General features: G+C 44.2%; 3 protein-coding genes across 3 annotated transcripts in view; all 3 read right to left on the minus strand.

Moving 5' to 3' along the window:
• Positions 1–24203, minus strand: part of fen1 (flap structure-specific endonuclease 1) — a 210552-nt gene that overhangs the window by 95893 nt on the left and 90456 nt on the right. The gene's annotated exons all lie outside the window — the stretch shown is intronic.
• bloc1s5 (biogenesis of lysosomal organelles complex-1, subunit 5, muted) lies at positions 3648–5510 on the minus strand. Its single transcript, XM_029148359.3, has 5 exons — positions 5257–5510; positions 4741–4823; positions 4473–4602; positions 4337–4395; positions 3648–4138 (listed from the first exon to the last, which is right to left on the minus strand). Exons 1-5 carry the CDS (start codon positions 5273–5275, stop codon positions 3965–3967), a joined length of 465 nt encoding a protein of 154 aa, XP_029004192.1. The 5' UTR covers positions 5276–5510; the 3' UTR covers positions 3648–3964.
• Positions 17211–22716, minus strand: eef1e1 (eukaryotic translation elongation factor 1 epsilon 1). Its single transcript, XM_029148358.3, has 4 exons — positions 22562–22716; positions 21854–22051; positions 19340–19435; positions 17211–18110 (listed from the first exon to the last, which is right to left on the minus strand). Exons 1-4 carry the CDS (start codon positions 22643–22645, stop codon positions 17967–17969), a joined length of 522 nt encoding a protein of 173 aa, XP_029004191.1. The 5' UTR covers positions 22646–22716; the 3' UTR covers positions 17211–17966.

Here is a 24203-nt window from a genome sequence, read left to right on the forward strand (position 1 = left end):
GGTGTTCTCCATTTCCTGAATGGGCAACACACACACACACACACACACACACACACACACACACACACACACACACACACACACACACACACACACACACACACACACACACGGCTGATTGACTTATTGGGTTTGGAGGGCTGACGTACAGTCGGTGCGATATTAGACACTTCTCAGAGACCATTCATTGGAAGCAGAGGAGACAGTGGGAAAGTTAATCATTGATCACTAGCTCATCTGACAGTCAAACAGTGTCTCAGCGAATTCACGAACAATAGTGTCTGCCTTCAAAGACTCTGACAGTTTTATTTGATAACATTCCTAACAGTGCTGAAATGGAAAATAATTTCTGGAAAAGTCATGTCATGACTCAGAAACAGTCAACATGAACATTATCATTTGGATTTAATTTTTTTTGGTTTGCTTCACGTCTGCTACTTCAATCACAACACCAAAACCTTGAATCATCCTTTAAACGCTTATCTTTCTCCTCTCTGTTCCATGGTTTCCCTTCGTACCAATACCCAGACAATGACTTATAACCAACTAATCAAAGTGACTCAGGGCGAAGGGTTTTTTCAGGATTTAATCATATCCTTTTCTTGGCAATGTCAAAACAAGAACATTTGCAGGAAAGGAGACGTAAATCTAAAGTGCAGTGACCTGGTTCGTACTGGTCATTTGTGTTCACTCCTTCTCCTCTAATTGTGTAATTTCCAGCCGCACTATGCAAAAATACAGCAAGCAAAAGAAAATATTGTGGAGCACTAAGTAAAGCCTGAAATCCACAACATACACAAGACACCTGCCATGTTTAGTCCGGCTGAACTCAACTGGTTGATTTTCCACACTCATGTGGTTTGATTGGGCCCAGACATATAAACACGTATGACGCATCAGCGCCTGTGACATCACTCTGCTGTTTCTCTGCCCCTTGCCCAACGGTACATCGGCAAGTACAAATACATACACTGCACCTGCGAGGTCACTGAACGTTGGTCCGACCCTAAACACCAACAGCAAGGCAGCAAACTTATAATAACATCATGACATTTAAAGGGGCTACATCAGAAGAGTAGCTGCTGAACTACAGGGAGGAAAATTCAAAGTCATCGAGGAGGTATGTGGTTGGGCGCGAGGCCAGACATTCTTCTGCGCCTCAGGAATCCAGACGACAAGGAGCTTTGTTGCGACTGGTGGCCACCGGCTGATGACAGGCTGCTCTCCGCAGACTCGCTGGCCATTGTTCAGCGTGCGCTCCACTGAGAGCTGTTTGTTTTCGCCCCCGCTCCCGCGTGTGTTCCTTGGCCGCGGCGGTGTCGTGGACCTGTCCTCGGCGAGGCGACCCGACGGAACCGAACCGAACCGAACCGACGGTCAGAATCCGCTCCCTGGACAAAATAAAACTGAACAAACCTCTCGCTGCTATTTGCTCATTCTTAAGCCTCGCAAGCTTTTGTTAGAGAAATATCAATTTCATATTTCTTTTTACTGCAGCTTTGAGCTATCTCTACAGCACCCCCCCCCCCCCCCCCCCCCCCCCCCCCCCTCGCCCCCCTGCCCCGTCCACCGGGTGAGAGTCAACTTTGCCAAAGAATTCATATTACAGCCTGCATTCTCATCCACTCAGAGCCCATCACCGACACCCTGGAGTGTTGTTCTGTTGGGTTATTAACTTAAGCAGTGAGCTTTTGTTCGGTGGAATTTCCATCTCAGACCCCTCGGTAATTCAGTAACAGGGGCACATCACATAGCACAAAAGAAAGAGGGCTAATGTTTCTCAAAGGCAGACACAAGAGTGAGGGTGCATGAACATGACCGGATACTGTGGTGCCGGGTCGATCCTCGGGTACCCCGGTCCCCGCGCGGCCCTCCTTTGTGAAAAACCTATTTTTCAGCCACAGCGTCAGATTGAATTAAGCGTCACACCCCGTATCTCTCCCGCCGCCGGGCGCTGCCGCTCCCATTGCCATTTGTGTTGGCACGGGAACCGGCCGGCTCTCTCTGCAAAACAGGAAGAACACGCTGCTCTCCAACGGACACACGAGACAAGAAACACAGCGAGCAATGTCCACACGCGCGAGGGTAACAGCAGACTTCAGCATGTGCAGTCGTCCTGTGAGGACGACAAAGTTCCCTCCTTATCTCTTACATGATGTCTGTCTACCCAGACCCTCCGGTGCGGTGTAATATTGGACCCTGCTGCTGCAGTATCCCCGGCCCTGTTCTGCACAAATAATTAGGACATGAATAAGGTTGTTGATCAATACAAGTGACTTCAAAATGACTTCGCCAGGTGCTGGGATTTCTGGATTTCCTCCTTTTCATCCTGTGTTTCCACTTAGAACTAAATTCCCATTAACGGTCAGATGTGTTGTTGTTGCAATCGTCAAACAGATGTGGATCTAAATCCCAAATTGCTCAATGTCGGTTTAGCTTGGCGTGGTGGTGTGTTATTGTGGACGGTGGCGTGGTACTTTCATCTCAGGGCTTCTCGGACTCGTCTCAGCCTCGGCCTCAGCCCAGAGCACGTCTGGCAGCTGGACAGACAGAAAATGTGCTTGTCAAACTCCAGGCCCACAACACACACCGACACTTGAATGGATGTAAGCGCATTAGAATGTTTATGTTTTTAATTGCTCATTTTCACCAAGCTCCAAAACTAGATGAAGGCAGACCCGTGCAGATTCATGGCTTGGAGAGGGATAGAGTCTTCTCTGAGAGAGTGGTGGCTTCCCACCATTCAAGTTCACCATTCATTTGCTCATTGCAAACAGCTGAAAGCTCAAAGCCATTGCTGATTAGCCTAGTTTGGAATTAGGCTCAAGTCATTTTAAGTTTAAGGGTACTTTGACCAATCTCATGCTTACTTCAGTAACCAATATTTAATTATCGTAACATTACAAAGCAACGTGAATGTACATCATAGGCATGTTTCTGTTTTGGCGCTCCTCGTTAGCTGGTGATGGACAGCTGCAGCCAGTGGCCACGGCCGACCTTCTCCCTTCAAGCATCTATCGGCGCGTCCGTGCCCGCCCCGACCTCTGGTGACCCGGCATCAGCGATGAGCCACTCCAACGTCAGCGGGAGAGGGGCCTTGCATGAGAGCAGCGCAGGTCACTGACGTTAACATCAGCCGTGTTGTCAGGGGTCTAAACTCAGGAGAGGGATTCTGCTGGTGACCCGTGGCCAGTCCTGTATGTTAAATGTTGCTTCTACTACATTGTCGGAGATGATCTCTGCGCTCGGCCATGCCAGGAATGTGCCCAGTGCACCCACCCATCCATTAACCTGTCCAACAACCCACCATTGTGTGAAAAGAGGAAAAACACTTGCATCTGACATCAGACTCAGAGGTCCTTATTTTCAGTAAAATTAAAGATTTCTACGGCCCAGTAAAAATTGACTTGAAGCGCAGATAAACGGTAACTACTTCAAATTGGCTTCGGCAACATTTTAGTTCCTTTCCACAACCTGTGCTTTAAATGCATCTGCTCGAAAGGGCCGTAATAAAATTTAATAGAGTTTCAGTGCTTACAAATGAATGTCTCACTTTGGTTTTAATCTCAAGACGCCTCAAAGCCACAGCAGAGTCATCATCCCCTCCTTTCTATTGAAAATCTTGAAAGTTCACAGCCAAAAAACAATCAAGGGGTTTCTTGTTTTTATTACAACGTCTTCCAGACATTTTTGCACGCTGGGCACATTCCACTGGCTTAAGACATCAAATTGTGACTTTGATGGGCTGTGAAATTGCCACATTGTTAATCACACTTTTATATTTATGTTTTGGAAAATGTTCACACCTGTGCAGGAGAAACGTGTAAAAGATTGTTGTTCCTTTTGTGCCAGCAGCTGAGCACATCAATCAAACTCAAGAGCTTCATTTTTCCATGTCCAAAACAGATGTCTAAAAGGAGCAAACGTGTTCATTTAAGCTGTTGTCTCCTCACACGTCAGCTGCTTAGATGGGTGAGGACTTGCCCAGGTTCTTATTCATTTCACTGTACTTGATGCTGAGTTGTGCTATGGCTTTGGTGTGCTCTTCATCCACCTCCTCCTTCAGCCTCTGCTGCTCCTTTAGAAACTCTTCCCACTCGCTTTTCAAAAGCTCCATGTTTGTTTGCAGCTGTGTGCTCTGAAAAGACATACTTAAATGAGAAGGAACACAACACAATAATGGCGATAAAAGGTTTAAGCTCATCGTATAAAACACAGGCCTGTGAGTCAGGACACTGGAATGTGTTGTATATGCAACACCAAAAATACATGTCCTCATTATGAGGGCGTCCGGCTTTGTATTTATATACAAAGGGTACTGAAGGTGTAGTTCTACCTGATGCGCCACTAGCTCCCTCTGCTGGACTCTCTCTGCCATGTGATTAGCAGCCTCCACTGCAACACAAAAATAAAGGTATTAAGCCCAACGTTACACACACAAAGCCTCCAATGTAAACGCGAGAGAGGCCTACATCGCTTGATGACGTCAGACAGCTGCTGATTCATGTCCTCTAAATCTGTGGGCTGCATTTGCTCATTTGTTTCCACCACCATCTTATTGAGGCTCTCCAGCAGTCGGCTCTCCTTGTGCCCACGTTTTTCCTGAACAGCAGGAGAAGAAAGGTTTAAGAAGAGCTGCCACCCACACAACATGTAATACACTAAACAGCGGTTTCATTCATGTCTGGGTGTGTGGGGGTAGCTGGGTGTAGACCATTATCCCAATTTTATTTCAAGTACCTCAAACTCTCTCACAAAGTAACGGATCTCTGCATTGATGACTGGTCTGTGGTCTAGCAGTCGGGACTGGATGTCGCCCACATCTGCAACAGTTTCATACATAAAATTCTCATCCAAAAAAAAAAAAAAAAGCACACAGAACAGCAGAACGAAAGGGTGCAATAAATGAAAATGTGTGTGAAAACTTATGAATTCATTTATATACACACAAGAAATGCAGCTAAAATCCTTATACTGATGTTAAGTTAATCTTGGATGTCCTTGTTGACAAATAAGTAAGAGATGCTCAATTTAATTTGCAGATTTGCAGAAGGAGACAGTGCTAAGCTATAGCTCTGTTTCCCCTGTTCTACATTGTACTGTGTGACAGTTAAGGGTTACAGAGAAATAAAAATGTGTGGCACACACTTACAACATAACAACTACAACATTGTGCTAAACTTACAGATGATGCGACCTAAAATAAGTTTAAAAATAAACAACGAGTCCAGCATGTAGCCAATGGCTTTCCCTCACCTTTAATAATCTTCTCCATTACAGACAAATCTTCTTCTTCGTTGGTGTATATTGTAAATAGACCAGAGGAAGACAGACTGAATCTCCACAGTGCTCTGCCTGTTAGCTAATTACGAGGTAAAAAATTAAATCCTGAGCGACATTAGAAAATACTTAGCCAAGACCGCTCTAAACGTGGTCTATTCACAAGTAAAGGTCTAGTAAAAATAAGGGATTTGAACAAACAACACTAATTACAGTCAGGTGAGTGGAAATCAGCTGACTAAAATGTATTTACTGCTCATCTACTAACTTCCGGGTACGATGTCGTGGACCGAACCAAGTATCTGAATGAGGGGTTTAAGCTCAGTACAGAATTCTCTGCAAGATTCAAGATAATAAATTAAGGTAACTCATTTTAAATACATTTTAGTTTAGATGGAGTCACGTGTTGTTTAATTTGAAGCGTTTAAATACATTCAAACCTGTGAGCGTCATACCCAGTCAATAGGGAGAATCTATCGTGTGTAGACAGTGTCACTTAGTACAGCAGGCGTCAGTGTTGAGCTGCGCTGGAAGTGGTGAGGTTTTGGACTCCAGCGGTATAATATAACGGTCTGGAAAATCCCATAGCATTTCGCCAATTATAACTTTGGAGTTCATGGCTTTTCAGTGCGTGACAGAGGGATTCTTTCCAACCTGGCAACCCCAATCTTGCTTTGACGATGACCTTGTATTACAGTTTTTATCGATCGCTTTGACCTGTTTTGCATAACTAGGTTCCACTTATTGTATTTTCATCATCACTATTTCAGCATCAGGCACGTGTAGCAAATGTGTTAAGCCGTTCTCATTGGACTGACACGTTTTCTCCTCCCTTTTGCAAAACAGTTAACACTGACGTCATTCAAACAGTCTAAACTCCATTGTTTTAGCGTTGTGACCAAAGGAAAACCATCTGTTCCTAGTTAGACGCTGTTTAGACCTGTGTGTGAACTTTAAACTGTGTTGTTTCATTGCGTCGGCTGCGTCAAAGATAAAAACTGTAATGGAAGCCATTTGTAACCTATAAAACTTGAAAAATGAAAGGTGCATTATTATATTATATTATCGTAACATTTATACGGTTTATATTGTTAGTTGAGAGGTATCGCAAACCACATAATTGTAAATCCTAATATTAATTTATACGTGAGAATAGAGGTAACTGTGTCTTTTTGACTGCAGAATGTAAACACTAATTAAATTGAGATGTTTACTATACAACAATTATATTTCTTTTCAGTGACAAATTTATTTGAGAAAGTGTCTTCTCCAGAGTCACCACAAGATGGCACTAAAAGTCTCAATTTGATTTTACATTCTAGTTCTGGCAAGATTCACTAGAATTAGCAAATGCTTTTATTAGACCTCATAAAATGCAAATGTATTGGAATAAATGTATTAATAAACACGACACTCATGGCATAAGAGGACAGTATATGCATGTATTCAGTTAGAGTAAGAAGAGGCAGTGTTTGGGGCAAATGTTGCACATTAGTTGTCAAAAGTTTGCTTGTGAAGCTTGAATTCATTATAAATGTCACGCTCAGTTAAGATAAAATGAAGGCACCTATTAAGTCCTTGCTGTTGTTTGCTTAAACAGTTATTACATGCACCATTAGTCTTGATTTGGCTCTTGATACTGTGTTTATCTGAAAATGAGGATCACTGACAACACACACACGTCCAAACAAGAAAAAGCCTCTGTGATTGGAATGTGCATTTATTCATGACTCTTCGGGGTAAAATTAAAGAAATTAGGAACAGCTCTGTAAATGGTAGACTTGTTGGTTAAATTCATCAATTAATATTACAATGAAAGTATTATTTGTTTATGATCTAAACTTTGAAATATGATCTTATTGTTTATTCACTATTCATGCTACATATGTTGTCCTACTGCATTTTCTAACTAAAGGTCATGCACAAGTGAAGCCTTAAATGAGAGAATATTCAATACCTTTCTCAATGATCAGTAAAAACAGATGAAAATTTTTACACTTTTAGTGCAGTGATTTTATTATTTACTTAATTTTCCCACATTAAACATTTAATACAGTACAAGTGTTGTCATTACAGTTTTATTCTTCATATACCTAAAACTTAATTCGATGTGTGTACTTACATAGGGAAAGTGGATTTCTATATATGAACATATCACCCATAAAGATTTGCTGAGGCAACATCAACCTAATGAGGAATCTGATCTTGGCCTGCAGTTTTTTGTGTGGAGGCACGTGAGCAGACCGTATGTGTCTCTATTAAGCGAATTCTGCTTTTCCTTTGACACCTCTGTGTGGAACACAAAGCCCGTCTAGCGCACTGTCATAGAGTATTACAAGGAGAGACAAGTATAAAGTTGGAGCTTTATACCATTTCAGATGAATGTGCCAGTGACTTTATTTTTATTATGCTCCAGTTAAATTGAATTTACTCTTCTTTGTATTTGATAAGTTCTAGTATTAGTTAAATAATTCTACATAATTGACATGTTTATTTTACTGTTTTAAAGAGGTGTTTCATTTTCTTAAATTCCTTAAAATAAATTAGATCTAACCATGAAGCACCTGCAGCAAATTTGTAGTTAGCGTCTAATGAAAGAAAATGAAGCAAACAAACCAAAAAAACGGTGATTTATTGAAAATTAAAAAATGATCTCCTGTGTTTAAACGCGTTAAGATCCTGTGTTGTTAAATTGTGGCCGCCTGCCTTTTGCTTTTTGAGCAGCGATAAATAAACCTGCAGCAAACTGAGCAAACGCACCTGCACAACACGCGTCTGTAAAACAATTAACTCGAAAGAAAATTGAGAAACGAGGAACCAATACTTTCTGTGTGCCAACGAGGCAGCTTGATGTATTTTAAAGCATGCTGCACATGCAGTGGCCGGACGAGCTCCTGCAGCGCTTCCCAGTGCAGTGGGAGGTCTTTGAGTGTGGTTTACCAAAGATGCCCACTGGCCTTTGGAGCTCGCCCCGCTGCTGCTCCTGCCTCTGAGTGTCTCTCCTCCCCAGCCTGACCACTCCGCCCCTGTAACAGCGGTGCTCGCTTTACCCACTGGGTATAATTATTCTGCGTTTCGCCGCCCTCCACTCTCTCCCTGTCTCCTCTCTGTCTCTCTCAGCCCGAGCTGAGTCTTGACACCGAGGTCCAGGCGGAGGGCCGTGGGGCCCCTGCCTTGTGTTCACAACACAGTGAACGCTACTCACTACGCCGCGGCGCTGAACAGGTCGGGGGGGGGGGGGTGAAGGGAAAGGATGGAGGTGGGGGTGTTACTCACTGGATGCCAAGGCCTGTGGGCGAGAGGGGAGGTGGGGGTGGAGGAGAGGTGCTATGGGAGGACTCGCTGCCCACCTACCTGCTCAGAATTCACTTCTTCATATCATTTACTGTTGCTCTCTCTCCTGCTCTCTCAGTCCCTGGGCAGCGAGCGGGTCATTTCTGCTGATGCCGCCACTGCCTCAGTGTGCTGACGGCAGGAAGAGGCGGGGGTGGGGGTGGGGGAGGTGGGTGTGTGTGTCTCATCCAGCAGGAAGGTAAAGGAAACAAACATACTGTGGAAAGTGGTGGCTCACAGGTCGCTGCGCGTCGTGACACCGGCGCTGTCACCAGCTCCCAAGGCCTGATGGGAAGACGCAGCGGCCGTGCACCGCTCACAGCCTGAGAATAAACATATGGGGAAGACAGAACACATGCTTGTCAGAGGCTGCTTGCAGGGTGGTCAACTGTCCTTTTTCCTTTCTGCGATCAGCGCTCAGGTGCTCAGGGTGCAGTGTGTGTGTGTGTGTGGGGGGGGGGGTGTTCAAGCCACTGTGTCTGTCCAGAGTGTAACTGGAAGACAACTCTCACTGACTCGGGGCTCCAAACCTGTTGAGGAGCAGATGTGGAGTGGATGAGGATATGTCTCTGGCTGTGGCATTTTAAAGGCACACAAACGCTGGAGACACATGTACATGCATGTTCAGACTGATTGTTCAGCGTTTTAGAGGATGAATGGACGGAACCCCATGAGATGGTTTCTCATCAGTATGTGTGTGTGTGTTGTATCGGGTCGTACTGTAATAAAACAGATGAGAAAGACGAGGAGTAAAAAGCAGGGGGATCAGCCCTGGTACCACACACACACACACACACACACACACACACACACACACACACACACACACACACACACACACACACACACACACACACACACACACACACACACACTTCTCGGGCTGTTGTGGCACGTTTGGAGCAGTGCCTCGTCAGATTAGGGCCATGCTGGCTGTGTTTGATGGCCAACCTGGACAGACAAGGCCTGCCAGGCACAAACTGCTCAGGCACATGATGTCAGGGCAGACACACACGCACACACACACACACACACACACACACACACACACACAAACACACACACGCACAAATGCACAAAAATTATCCCGCGCCAGACCAAAGAGACAGATGACACCCAGCATGAAGCTAAAGCCAAATCTGTAAGCATCCGCTGCGATCCAGCTGGCTAGCCCTAGGGTACCTGTCTCTGCGAAGTGAAATCAGCATCACCCCCGTGAGCTGTCAAATTAGCTCACAGGGCTGGAAATGCTGACGAGATTTGGCCCCTCGTTGTGGAGGAGCAAAAAAGTGGAGGGCAGGAAGGGTGCTATTAAAAATGCTATTAATTCATCCCCCTGTTGGGCAAATAGGTTGGACCCCCCGCAGCGTAAACGAGGAAAGGTGGACGTAGTGGAGTGGACCTGTGGACGGAGGAGGGCCCTCGCGCCGACACAGTCCAGACACAGACATGCTGATGCTAGCAGATGCAGGAGCTCAGACGCCGGTTACGTGCACGTGTACGTGCACGCACGCGTACGCACCTCCCATGCTCATTCACACAGACACGCAGACGCACACTCACAGCGCCGGGGGGCCAGGCCTTTTTTTTTTTTTACCTCTACTTGTCCCAGTTGTGAGGCAGCTGTGAATGTGAAATGACGTTCAGCGACAACACTAAATGTTTCCTCAGTCGACACGAGCGCGATCGACGGAAAAACTGTAGGGAAAGCGAGGTTTGAGGTAATTGTTAAATGTCACGCACTTGTGGCAGTGCAGCAATAAAGAAGACGTGAGAAATTAGTTGTCTGAATATATTTTTTTCAGTAAAAAGAAAGAAAGAAAGAAAGAAAGAAAGAAAGAAAGAAAGAAAGAAAGAAAGAAAGAAAGAAAGAAAGAAATTTTCTTGATTAGTAAAAGTCAAATAATCAAGCAAAAAAGTTACAATCCCCTCTTTTGTCTTTTTGACTCTAGTAATTTGCAGACAGTCCCTTACAGAAACTCTGGAAACACAACACATTTGCACAAATGACCATACAATAAGTAAAGCTAGTTAAAAGGTGAACCATTTAAACCCCAATAGGAACTATAGACATCTGTTTTACACTAAACAGGTGTCCCCGCCGCGCGCGTGGCATCGGCTGCGTTTCCGTGGCGACGCCTCGGTTACATCAGTGCGGAGTTGCAACAGGCGCTGCCAAGAACAACGCCGCTGCCCGGTGCACGTGACAGGACGTCGCCCCCGTCGGAGGGTCCGTCCCGCCCTGGGACAGGCGCGCGTGCGTGTGTATGAGCGCGCGGGGACGGGAGATGGGACGTGACAGGAGTTTAGCGCTGATGACCACCGAGGCCGCGCCGCTCCTCGAGGGCCGCGCTGTCACCGCTCTGCGCTCGTATCAAGCGGAATGTTCCGACTCGCTGAGCCTTTTTCTGGCCCGTAAAGCGTCCGTGAACGCGTCACTGTTTGAAGTTTGGATGATTTGGGGAAACGCGGTTTTCTGACGAGCTGCTGCTCTTTAACTTTCACTAATTAATTCCACATCTTTATGAACTACTCTGCTTAGTTTCATGGGAAAATGTCTTCCCTCATCTTAATTTTGTTCATCCAAATAATGACTGTAGAGGCGTAGAAATTGCGCTGCAGCCACTTAATTGCCGATTTCTGATTACTGATATCTGATAAAGGGGAAAACCCACTGAAAGACTGGAAAATGTGGGGTCCCGTTAACTGTGGAAGGGAATTTTGGAAAGTATAGCCTTAAAAGAGGCTTGTTTTTGTGCTATAAGGCGGAATGTGATGGCTTTATTAACATGTAGGGATGATCAATTTTATGGGGATTAAAGGACCCCAAACATACATGAGCTGTGTTCAACATTACAGCTTCCCATCTGTTATTACAACAATAATAATGATAATAGCACTGACCAAACCACATTAAAAGCGTGTGTGGCTGTACAGTATCTATGCAACTGTGTGTGTGTGTGTGTGTGTGTGTGTGTGTGTGTGTGTGTGTGTGTGTGTGTGTGTGTGTGTGTGTGTGTGTGTGTGTGTGTGTGTGTGTGTGTCACATGCCCCTGTTCCTGAGGTTAGTGGGGGAATGAAAGAGCATGACAGCTGTGAAAGTCACAAGGGCAGTCCTCCAGCTGTAAAGGAGTTTCCCTCCCTGTGGGTGTAACCTGAGCGTATGCAGACATACAGCGAGATCATAATACACCAGCAGAGCACGTTGGCATTATGCTGTTTGCGTATTAGACAGCGTGGTTTGACAATAAAAAGCCAGGCGGAACGTGTGTTCTGTATGTTTGTCTGTGCCGAATGGCCACACACTGGAGCCCATTGTGGAGCTTATCAGCAGTCTGTCAGCGCCCCCGTAACCTCCATCCCCTCGCACCCCTGCGCCTCATCAACAGCATCTTTTATTGCCGACGCCCCCCCCCCCCCGCCCACCTCCAGGCCCCGGGGCCGACACAGTGTGCGAGTGTGACCGTGCGCTCGTCCCCTCGGGGGCTCACTTCAAAGACCGGCGGTTTGGAGCGGGTCAAAGTTTGTGAAATGCTGGAGCGTCGTGGCGATGGATGGCTCGATAGGCCGAGCATTGTGTGTGTGTGTGTGTGTGTGTGTTCGAGGATCAGGAGATGCAGAGATGATTCCTGTCCAAATGTCGATTTCACGCCGCCCTTGTTTGCGGGTGCTTTTCAAAGGGGCCACTGATCAGCTGTGTGTCATGTGCTGGTAAATTTAGCCCGGACAACTAGTGTTTTTAGTCTTTCCTCAAGATCAAATGCTGCCAAGACAACACTTTAATAACATGTTGTGTGCAAAGACACACAAATCAGTGTCTGGGTGTCTGTGGGCGGGACCTTAACTCTCATTCGACACCATATGTCTTTTGGCCTGTGTGATGCCGTCTCTGACTGTACCTCAGATGCGAGCAGCGATCGTTTGGAGGCTGATAATCGAGGCCCCTGAACACAACACAAGCCCCGCCGGCTGTCGTACTGTAATTCATTTCACGGGAAGGAGAACATAAAAGCAGCCCCCGACAGCGTACTATGCAAATTGTTGCATTAGCTTGCCTTTAACCTTTCAGCAGTCTGTTTTTCTTCTGCTTATCTATGCCTGTCACTGTTAAACAAAGACGTGCCTGCGCGCCCTCGACTCCCGGCCTGTCCCTGAGCTAAAAGTTTTTCCCATGCCGTGTAATATATTTGATCTAGTTTAGCTTTAAATGACCTTAAACAGATTATGACACGATAAATCACTTTTAATGATCGGAAAATGCTGATGGTTTGGGGGCAGTTTTCAATTTGGCCAGTTTGGAAGTGTACACAACAGCAACAAGGAGAACCAGTAGTGGTTTAACAAGATGTTATTAGGTTCTTATGTACACTTGTTGCTAAGCTTGTTAGTGAACATTCACCTTCTGTGATGGAGAGGTTTTTTAATTGTGGTTGTTTGAAAGAAGTTTGACTTCCAACATGAGCGGACGTTGCATAAAATGTTGAATATTCAACCTTTAGTTCGCCATCTTTTTTGCTTTTGTTATATTAAAATGAGGACAAGTGCTTCCACTGCTGAGTTTATTCTTTAAACAAGAAACAGGAGACATACATGCTGTTATTACTGACAGACTAATGGTTTTAGACACTCATAATAAAGCGAGTGGGGTCATTAAAGTAGCAGCGATAGCATCGTATTCACGGTTAATGACATGAATCCTTTGGTAACTTCTATGAAATTGTCAACAGCCCTGTTTTTTCCGATCATTAGGGAAATGAGATTCATTTCAGTCAGAGTGTACTTTGCATTTAACTCCAGGTTTACATAAATTAGTCATCTCAAATTAAAACCAAGCGGTTGTAATAAAAAAAGATGGGGAGGAAAATACCGTCCTGGTGACATATGCAGATGAGTTGGAGAAATATGCAAATCAGGAGACTGTTGCTGTTCTTTTTTTATTTTTTTTACTCATTGAGGTCAAATTACAGGAAATGGCTGAGGGCAGTAGTCTTTGCTCTCTGCCCACCCAGCCCGTTACCCTCACCCTCTCATCCCCACCATATATCCGCCGTGGTTTTTTCAAATGCCATCCTCCCTGTGCCGTATTCTCCATTATGTTTTTCAAAGTTCACCCCCCCCCCACCTCGCTGTCACCGGGTTTCAGCTGCAATTACTTTTAGTATCGCTTCTCAGTGAGAAGTCAGCTCCCCCCGAGGCTTCCTATCAGAACCTATTACAGCAGGGGGGCAGGCTGAAGTTAAGTGGCATGACCTGTGGGTGGGATGGAGCAGGGGGAGAGTGGTGCCTGGGTGTAAATGTATGGCTAATTTGTGGAACATTTGAATAAAGAGGTGAGGACTGTGATGGGGCCACATGGTGAGAAGCAAAGGAAACGTCCCTGGATCAGCCAAGGCCTCGAGAGCTGCAGCGCAGCAAGTGCAGCTACACGTCCGAACTGCTTCAGAACCTGTGTATCACCTCAAATATAATATTCCTATAGTTGTCAACAAGCAAGTGGGTCCACCCTCCCTTTCGCTTCTTCCTTTGCCTCCTTCACCCTTGATTCACCTCTTCCCCTCGGGCCAAACCTATAACCCCATGAATGGGTGCGTGGCCACACACGCGCGGCTGCAGCTGAGGTATCAGCAGAAGGCGTGAGGAGCGACGGCGGTGGCTAATTCAAGCACAGTCATCTGCGTGTGTGTGTGTGTGTGTGTGTGTGTGTGTGTGCGTGCGTGAGAGAGAGAGAGAGAGAAAGTCTGAAATCTTGTGCAGTCTCCTTGCCCCGGGTCACACACATGTACTTTAGCACCTACGTGCCGAATCAGCCACCCATCTCCCTGATTGATGGGCTGAGTGGCTGCGTTTCGTTAAAGCTCCAGCCTTAACGCACACCTGGGATCCTTATGCAACGGCGTCTCAAGAGACATAAACAAGAACTTATGAAGCTCGTTAAGAAATACGGGAGATACTGTGCAAGGCAAACTTACAAACTTAAAAAAACAAATGCCCTGGATATAAGACTATTAATTATGATGAAAGATGCACGATGACTCTATAATAGCAATAATGAAGAGTATAAACAATAATAGTAACAGTAAGTGCACAGAGAATGTTCCTTGTTGTTTATAGTCCAGTGTCAAATTGAATCCATTGAAACAACTGCAATAAAAAGTTGTGTTAGGTGATGATTACCTGCTGCTTGTGTTGCTGAACAGACAACATCTCGGCCTTGCTTCATGCCCCCCCCACCACATCTACAGGAATAACTTTACTCCAAGAACATGTGAACCCCCCCCCCCCCTCCCTGTGTCCTTCACGGCGGCATCCTCTCGCGTACGCTCATGTAATTGCAGTAGACAATGAAACGCCACATTTATGGGCGCATGGTGCATCTGTCAGACTGTGTAAGTCCTGTCAGAGGAGCTCATGACACGCTGACGCCCCCGATTGTTTCACCGAATCGGCCGGCGAGAGACGGGGAGCACCGCTCCCAGCTCTCCGTTGTGCTGCTAATAGGAACCGTGCATGTTGTTTCTTGCCTGAGAGTGATAATAAGTCAAGTGTGACACCTGTTAGAAATAAACCCTTCTTTTGATTTCTATTGAATCAAACACCTTGTTTCAACCAAGTGTAACTGGCCTCAAAAATCTGACCTTAATGACCTTCAATCTCAACTTTGCGGTGGATGACTGCATGATTTAGATAAACATCCTTAATGAGAACGGACAAACATAAGTGAGAGCTACTCCCTTAACGAATGCAAACATTCCTGAGCATCGAGCTCGTGCTCACCAGGCAGTGGAGGCACAGTCAGGAAACGAGGTGTCTTCCGTGTGTCGACTGAGAGCCAAGGCCAAGGCCCCCCGCTCCTCCACCCCCGTGGAGCTCAGCTCTTTTCGCCGTCAGAAGTTGGTGGCAAGGTCGCCTCTAATTGGTGCCTCTGTGCCGGTTACCTGCTGTGGCCTCAGCCCTGCGTCTGGCTTAAGCTGCGCTGGTGTGTGATCAGGGAGGAACCTGGCTGTGAGGGCGGCAGCGCCAGAGCACTTTTAGATGCCGCCGTCAGAACGGAGCCGCACGAGTACAGAGGGGTTTCAGTGTGACTGACTAATCATCTTTGTGTAAGAATCCCTTTGAAGAGAGTCTTACTGGGAGAGATTAAACAGCTGGAATTCAGCTCAGGTGGGTTAAACCTCTAAACACTTCAGCAGACTTGGAATGGAGGCAAAGCATGGAATAAAAACACACTTTTAATAAAATCATTCACTTTATAATCAGCTGTAACCTAAAGTCAACATTAGTTTATTTGAGGGTTCCATTTCCAACACCTTTGACCAGTTTTTTTGTGATTCAGATTCACTGCAGTAATGCGTCTTTATAAGTTTTCTGATCGTGGGGATGATCTAAATAAAGTGGCAACAACTTTGTGTGTTTGCCCTTGTATGATCAGTAACCCTAGCATCACAACAAACATGTAAATTTAGAATTGTTTGTGGGCACGACTGGATTATTTCTACCTCAGAATTACTGTCGGATGCTGCACTTTCAGAACAGCATTCCAGTTGTTAACATACGCGAGAGGACAAGGGCTTCTTTAATGGTAGATCACACCATTAGCTGCCACAGCCAGTCACAAGGCCTGCTCAAATGACTGCGAGCTGTTTTTATCCTTCACATCTTATTCATATTACTCGCCACAAACACACAGTGGGCCGTCTTACGGAGCTTAATTGAACAATAGCTCTGTCTTCTGGCTGGTTGATGCAAAACAAATTCCTGGAGAATACGGCATGTTGGAAAGTCGATTCAAGGGGTCAGAGGTCACTGGTTGTGTGTGTCTGACTGGATGGACGCAGGGTTTTCACCTTATAACAAAGCTGCAACTTTAAAATTTAAGGATATTAAGAATGTGGGACAAATGTTACAGCATCATATACGTTTTATATATAAATTTGTAATAACTTGTTTGTTTTCTCTCTGCTGTCTATGTGCCGTTACCTTCATCATTTCAACCTACAGGTTGTGTTTGTCGGTCTGTTAATGGTGCTAATAGCAAACACTCATGCAGCAGCTGAAAGGCTTTCAGCGGCATGGATCAATGTTCACGTCACAAAGAGATCCCTCGGCCTCTGGGTGCTCTTTTTTCCTCTCTCAGTGACCTCCTTCATTCCCTCCCGCCGCCGCTCTCTCTGCAGTAGCCCCGTGGGAGCGTGAGGGTTGAAATGACACACAGTGGCTGGCTGTCGCCCAGGGCCCTGGGTTCTGGCCGTGGCTGGCTGGATCTGTGTGGCAGCTGGTGAGCCCGCTGCCCTCTCTCTGGCCTGCAGCATCAACAGTGGTGGTAGTGGGACTGATTGGAGCCTCACTCTGATCTCTGACTCTGGGGCTGACGCTCAACTGCTCACTGCTGCCCACATGACTGGTGGTGAGGAAGTGGGACAGGGTGCGTGGATATAATCAGAAACACACACACCACACATAGAAACTATACTGCCCATTGTAACGTCCGCATGGAGTTGCATGTGGAAAACATGAAAACCAAACACTTCCCTGACAGAGACATAATTCATCAAGCCAGAGACGTGGCAGAGGGATAAACAGTGTAGACTCAGCTGTGGTCATTTTGGGTTATGATGTTGAGCCAGCAACCACATTTATTTGGGTACATTATTGTGAGGAAATGCATTATTATGGTATGAAGAAAGCCGTTTCTCCTGAGGAAAAACACGCTGTGCGTTACATAACATGTTAAGTCATGTTTGAACCTGTATTATGTTTAAGGTGTGTTAAGGCCCACATCAGAAATCTCCAATATTTTAATAAATACATCAGGCTAGCAGCACTTGCATTTCATATCAATGTAACCAATCCTGGTTTCCCTTTAAATGTCAACTAACAAATGTAGACCTTTGTAGACAAAAGTCGCATTAGTCACCAGCACAAAACATCATTGTAACAGACACCAAACTGCACTATCAATAGTGTGACATTTACAACTGACCTCGCATCCTAATCCTCAGAATTCAACCGGCTACACTGGACAATACAGCATAATTATTGATGTCAGATGATAAGTACAGGCATTTCTATTAATAATACCAAACTGAAAAAGTTCAGGTACCTGAATTGTTTAACTGCTTAATTGATTTAAGACGTTTTTAAATTACTTATGATTAAAAAAAAAAGAAATCAGCTGAAATCAGTTAACAGCTGTAGACAGAATCTAAAAATAGTCAGAACAGGATCATTTTAAATACAAATGACAATGTGGAAACAATAATGATGATGTGAACAACTCTTGGGAGATGAGGAAGTAATTTGATCAGGTTAAAGACAGATGAGCCTGAGAGGACTGGTTTGGAGCAGTTTCGGTTTCAGTGGTGCCTGCTGGTGTAAATTCTGTTCCTGAGTACAGCGATGACGGGGAGGTGGTGTTGGATGCTGGGGTAGTGCTGTATGTGGTCGAACCACCGCGTCACGTTGACGTGCTGCTCCTTCTCCTGAACAGACAAGTCCAACTGGGAAGAATGAGAGAAGAGGAATTAGTGTTAGAAGTGTTTAATTAGTTAATTTAAGCCTGTATTTAACCTCAGTAGCTCATGTAGTCAGTTACTTCCCGATGTTTAGAAAGAATATGTAGTAACTACTATTTAAAATTAGTAAATCAGTGTTCCCCAGATCATTTAACAGAAACAAGATGTGCTGCCTGTTTTCCCATCACATCCCGCTTTGTACAGACATGATTTCAAACCTTCACAGCTGTCATGCTGTTGTCCTAAACTGCTCTGTGTACCACAATCCAGTAAAAACGAACACATAAACTTTGCTGGGAAAACAAGGCTTGAATGAGTCAAGCTTCAGAAATATAAAACAGCTTTAATTACGGCAGTGTGGGGAATTTAATTTGCGTGACAGTGGTTCAGCATAGTCACTGTTGACACTTTAGCCTGTTTTCACATTACACAGGTGGCACACTACATTATAAAACTAAGCAGCAGGGTACATTGGGATGTCCTTGCAGATTTAATCTTATTAGGCTGTGCTGCTTTGCTTTATCATTATCTCATTAACTAAAATGTGAAAAGTCTCCGCACAACCAGTCTGCCCTAACAGCATTCTAGCATCAGTCAGGTTTAATATTGTCTGGCATGCTGTTTCCCATGAATTGAAAATCGGGACAGGCTGGTTATTGGTTGAGCCAGCTGACCCTTTGTCCCAGAGGTTAAAAAGCACACTGATTGCAAACCAAAGTGACGCCCCTCTGCCTGGTGGCGGGGGGCAACCTTGCATCCCCGCCACAAACACTGACATCTCTCGAAATGTGATCTCGCCCTCCCTCCATCCATCTCATTCCATCTTTCTCCAACTTTATCCTTGAAGGCGTAGCAAACTTACTTGTTCCTAGTATGAGACTAAAGACATCACTTTGTGCCACTTTTGTTTTTGTTTTTTTAAGTGTAGACAGAATGAGCTTATAACCCGTGTGTTTATTGTCAACTTGTTCTTGCCCTTTGGGCATATGACTGGTCTAATTGTGTGTTATTCACTGTGACAAAATGCCTATTAAAAGCGGTTTGACTGAAGTGGGCATAAATAGAAAAGGAAGGATGAAGGAATGGATGGATGGTAAATGTTGGGGAGAACAGTACATGGTCATAGAATATTCATTTTCAACTTAATTTTTGTAACTTTGGGACATATTTTTGAGCTTGTGTTACAATTTAAAGAGCTAGAGAAGGTAACTTACAATTAGCGGATGGATTTGATAATACAAGAGAATATCAGCTAAGGAGATCTGGTTTCCAGCCAGGTAGACTTTATCCTGCAAGTATAGGTTGAGGTCCTGAAAAACAAAATTGAGAAATTCAATATACGCAAGCAAAAATAAGTAGTGACAAGCTTGAACAGTCCTGATAACATTCAATGATGCAGCGGAACAATCAAGACAGAAGACAATAATTTAAAAGCTTCATGGGCTTAAACAGGAGATTGGAGAAGACGTTATGACACTAAAACTTGAACACAAAAAATTGGATGCATTTCATTAGTTCCAATTTGTAAACATTTTACATTTAGATGTCTATATTATAAATAGTCATGGATTTCTTGTAGTTACTTTAACATAATTTAGTAATAAACATTTGATGCAGAGTACATTTGGCCATATAAACAAGTTCACTTTTTACGATAATATATACAGTACAGTAAGAATTTGATGTGTACTTGTCTTCATGTGACAGATGAATACAAATGAGGTTAGAAAAAAAAAAAACACGTGAATTAGTAATTAAGCCTTCTTTAAAAAAAATAGGTATATAATTTTCAATAGATAGTAGAGCTAAAAACCAAACTAAATTGTAATTTATTCTCTTTTACTAAATGTTTCCATTTTAAATGGATACCATGGACTTAAAGGAATGTAACAGCAGGTTTGTTAACCTACATGTTTGTGGGTGCGTGATGTGCACGAGTCTGGATCCTGGAACTTGCGTGTATGTGCTGTGCTATGTGGACAGAAGTAATATGTAACCTGAGGGGGTGTAGAATCCCTCCCGTGACTGGCGACTTAGCAGATGCTGTACAGAACAGACCATTTGTTTACTCCACCACCAAATGAGTGGAACTGTCGCTTGAAAATCTAATGAAGCTGTCGTAAACTTGGGCGGCACAATGCGTATTTCTCAGTTCATATCCGTGTGCAATGTTGTGCATGGAAGTGCTGGTCCCTGGGGAAGGGACCATCTTTAGCACTTGTACACTGTGTGAAGGGAACACTCCATGCACACAGAGGATCTTGGGGGCAAATTGAGTTATTGTGCAGTAAGAGTGGGTGATGCCAAACAAGGCATGAAGACTGCAGATTGCCTTCACAATCAGATTCTTGCCTTTCTTAGCCTACAGCTTTAGAGCTGAGGCCCAGTTGAGCATCAGAGGAGGGGCAACTCTCCTGCCACTCCCAAGCAGCACACATGGAGCCCCAAATCTGGGTTCCTTTCTACCTGCCCCCAACTTAACACTAGAACATATAGTTAGCACATTCAGTGAAAGTAATGTTTCAAGAAATGGTATTGGTATAGCATAGTAATTTGAGAGTATGGTACAGTAGAGTTATTCCATAAATATACAAAACTGCAACAATTCTGACTCTGGAAAATTAACTACCAAGCAGATGATGTATACATATAAAAGCAATGGATGTACAGCTGTTCCATCAAACATAATAAGAAATGCACCTGATGAATAATCAAGAATACTGCAGAAAATAGTAATTGCAAATCACATCCTTATGATGCTGCCTTTTGTCCAAACAAAGCAAAATGGGCTGTGTGGTAGCAGAGCAGATTGAGGAACTTGATGGGTTAGGTTCTGCTGGGTCTGCCTGGACATGATCCAACAGACATAGTCCGTAGAGCATGTGCGTGTGTTAAAACTGATCCTAACTTTGGGTTCATAGCCAATTAGCGTGGTTTGTTCATCATCGCATTTCATGACTGACAAGTGTTTAATCAAGTCATCTAGAATAATTATGACTTTCTTATTTGCATCAGGGGTTGAGCAAGTCTAACAACTCCAACATTTGACAGTTTGTGTTTCTGCATAATTTAATGTGAAATGACTAGTGTCCTTGAAAGAAGAGTGTTGAGGATGGAGCCGAAGCAGCAGGACAGGACAGGGGGCCACCGGGCACCAGAGCTGAGCTGCTCAGGGCGACTTCCTTCTGTAAGTAGCACCATTAAAATATTTAAGAGGCCTGTCCAGATAACATGCTGCCGCACAGCATGACTCCTTAGCCATGCCACAACAGTGTGTCATGCTGATAAGTATGCGCACACACACATACAAACACACAGACACTTCACGCTGACAGGACAGTGCCAAGAGGCGCCTAGTGTCCAGCAGACCAGCGACTGACGATCCATTTCACGCTGACTGGCGTCAAGCACATTAAAGCATTTTTCCTCTGTCGTGTGGGGCCATGTCACTGAAGGGCCATACATCAGACTGTATTCCTGTTGCTTATGCCTTGACAAGACACATGCACGTACACTGGGCCGACTGGTGGACGGAGAAATAAAATGTAAGAAACCCCGAGGAACAGTGGTGCCTCCGAAGGAGGAAATGATTGTTTCTTTTGCGTTACATATTTCTCAGTTTTTCATTGTGTTACATGTTCTACTTTTACCAAATCCTGAAAAATAAACAACACTGACAAAGAGGGAAAGATCCAATGCAATTTCTCTGTGAAAACCAGTGTGTCTACCTTCAGGATGGCCTTAGCGTCCTCTCTCGTGCTGCCGTTCACCTTGGTGACCGTGTACTCAAGCCACTGCTGCACCACGGCCCTGCTCTCGGCAGATTCACCCAGCAGCTCTGGACGCTTGGCTTCTTTCACCAGGTGACAGGCAATGGTCACCAGGCCCGACAGCGGAGGACCATTGCTGCTCTGTAACACAGGCACCTGCCGACACCGAGCAGGTAGTTCAGCGATGAGGGAGAAAGTAAACACAGCATTTTCATGTTACAGCATGGTAACATAATATTAGGAGCAATCAAGATTTCACTTCGAAGTAAATAAATGAGAATGAATAAGTAAGCACAACTGACTAAGACGTTTATTACAACCACACGTCACCGTCACCCCCCCTCCCTCCTTTCTCCACACATTGGAGCTTCCTCCACCCCTCAGTCATTCAATGAACAAGCATGGCTACGTTCACGCGAAGCAACGAACATAGGACTTTTTTCCTTGTGCTGAGTTGTGAGAGTGGACCAGCTCAATATCAGTCTCACCTACCTAAAAATCACCGCCCGTTAACATTTGACTAACAATAAGAAGGAGATTTAGCAACACAGGCGTGATAGTTAGCCGATTGTTAGCATTATCTAGCTAGCAACTATAATGTCACAGCAGCTTACGAGCGTCTTTTTAAATAAAACAACGTTAGACAGTAAGGAGCCGACATATCACCTTTTTATCCCCCTGTGTGCTGTACTTGTTTGGCTTTTTAAGCCCTAAATATTTCTCCAGCGACGATAGCTCCCGTAACGCCATGTTTGTGACGGTCAGAATACTATGCAACGTACGTGTGACTTGATTGGGTGTCAGCGTCCAGTTCCGCCCACCAGCGTTTGACTGACTTTTGATTTAACCAATTAAAATAGTATATACCAATTCTTCATTTTATTTTGTAAAATAAAATAAAATAAAATAAAATAAAATAAAATAAAATAAAATAAAATAAAATAAAATAAAATAAAATAAAATAAAATAAAATAAAATAAAATATTGTAATTCAAATGTAAGATTTAATAAAATCTTACATTTGAATTCTTTTTAAACTCTCCACCTAAAATGCATAAAGGTGATGTGTCTATAACACTTTTACAGTTTTATCTGTTTGGGTACATACCAAAACAACAATTATTTCTTCAGAAAAAAAGCTTATTAACTATATGTCGCCCGTGTGTGAGAACGTGTTGGTTCATAATTGTGACACAGCATAGACAGTGACAACAGAGCTGATGTGTCAAACTACAAGCTTCTGTGTCTTTCGGAATTAATACAAATAAGATCATATTATTTTATTATTTAGAAGAAGGCCTTTGTTGAGCCAGTCTGTTTGAAAGCATCTTTGATATACTTCAAACCTTTACAAGGGTGCATTGATTTATGCGTATTTTGTGTCCCTGTCACAATTACACAAGTATTCAGGTAATCAACCCATTGAGTAAAATATGCAATATGTGTATTTCCTATGTCTGTGAATATCTATCTTTCAGATAAATACCTGGGTCAAGCTTATACAGCATTAGGGACTTGTGATTTTTTATATGGACAGTAGTATTTTTACATGAACTATTTTTCCTGACGTTTATCGCTTTGCACATTCACTGTGCCTACATCTTTTTTAATATAAAATAACATATGATATTTTTAAACCTAATTTGTTGAGAAAAAGCTGTCCCAGAAAACAGATTAATTATAAGAATGAGTACACAGACTATCACAAATGATTAGATGCCAGGGAACAAGGTAATTCTGCATTTTTCATGTAGCCTTCCATTTTTGCTGCTTCTTTTATAGACTCCAGTACGTCATACACTAGCAGGGCTTCCATAAATGCATGCCTGCAGCGTTAAAGTGCGTCTCCTTTAACTAAATGCCTTGAAGCTGCCACATCCTGTCTGTACTCAGGCGGGGTGAGGACAACGATCCCCAGTGCTCAGGACTAACTGTAGCCTGTGGGAGTTTTTGTGATACACAATCGGGGGTCATATTAGTAAGGAAATCTACAGTGGGGGTTACCTATAATGCCGTGGGGCTTCCTAAGGCAGGCATAGCCATTAACACAGCCCCAGTCCTGGTAGATACATCCCCCTTTGCCCAGTGTGCAGCTTACAATATGCTGTTACACTGATTTGTCTAGCTGGGGTGCGGGACCACGGCCCTGCCTGTCTCCTCGCTTGCCTTTCATGACCTGTGAAAGCTCGGCATTGTAACTACGCAGATGCTTGCACAAGGAGAGGTGAGGAATCGGTTGTGAGTGGTTGACATGAAAGCTGTCAGTATGGATTGGTGAAATTACATATTGGTGCTAGGTCGGATCCCC

Source organism: Betta splendens, chromosome 4 (assembly GCF_900634795.4).
Source record: "Betta splendens chromosome 4, fBetSpl5.4, whole genome shotgun sequence".
Classification (NCBI taxonomy): Eukaryota; Metazoa; Chordata; class Actinopteri; order Anabantiformes; family Osphronemidae; genus Betta; species Betta splendens.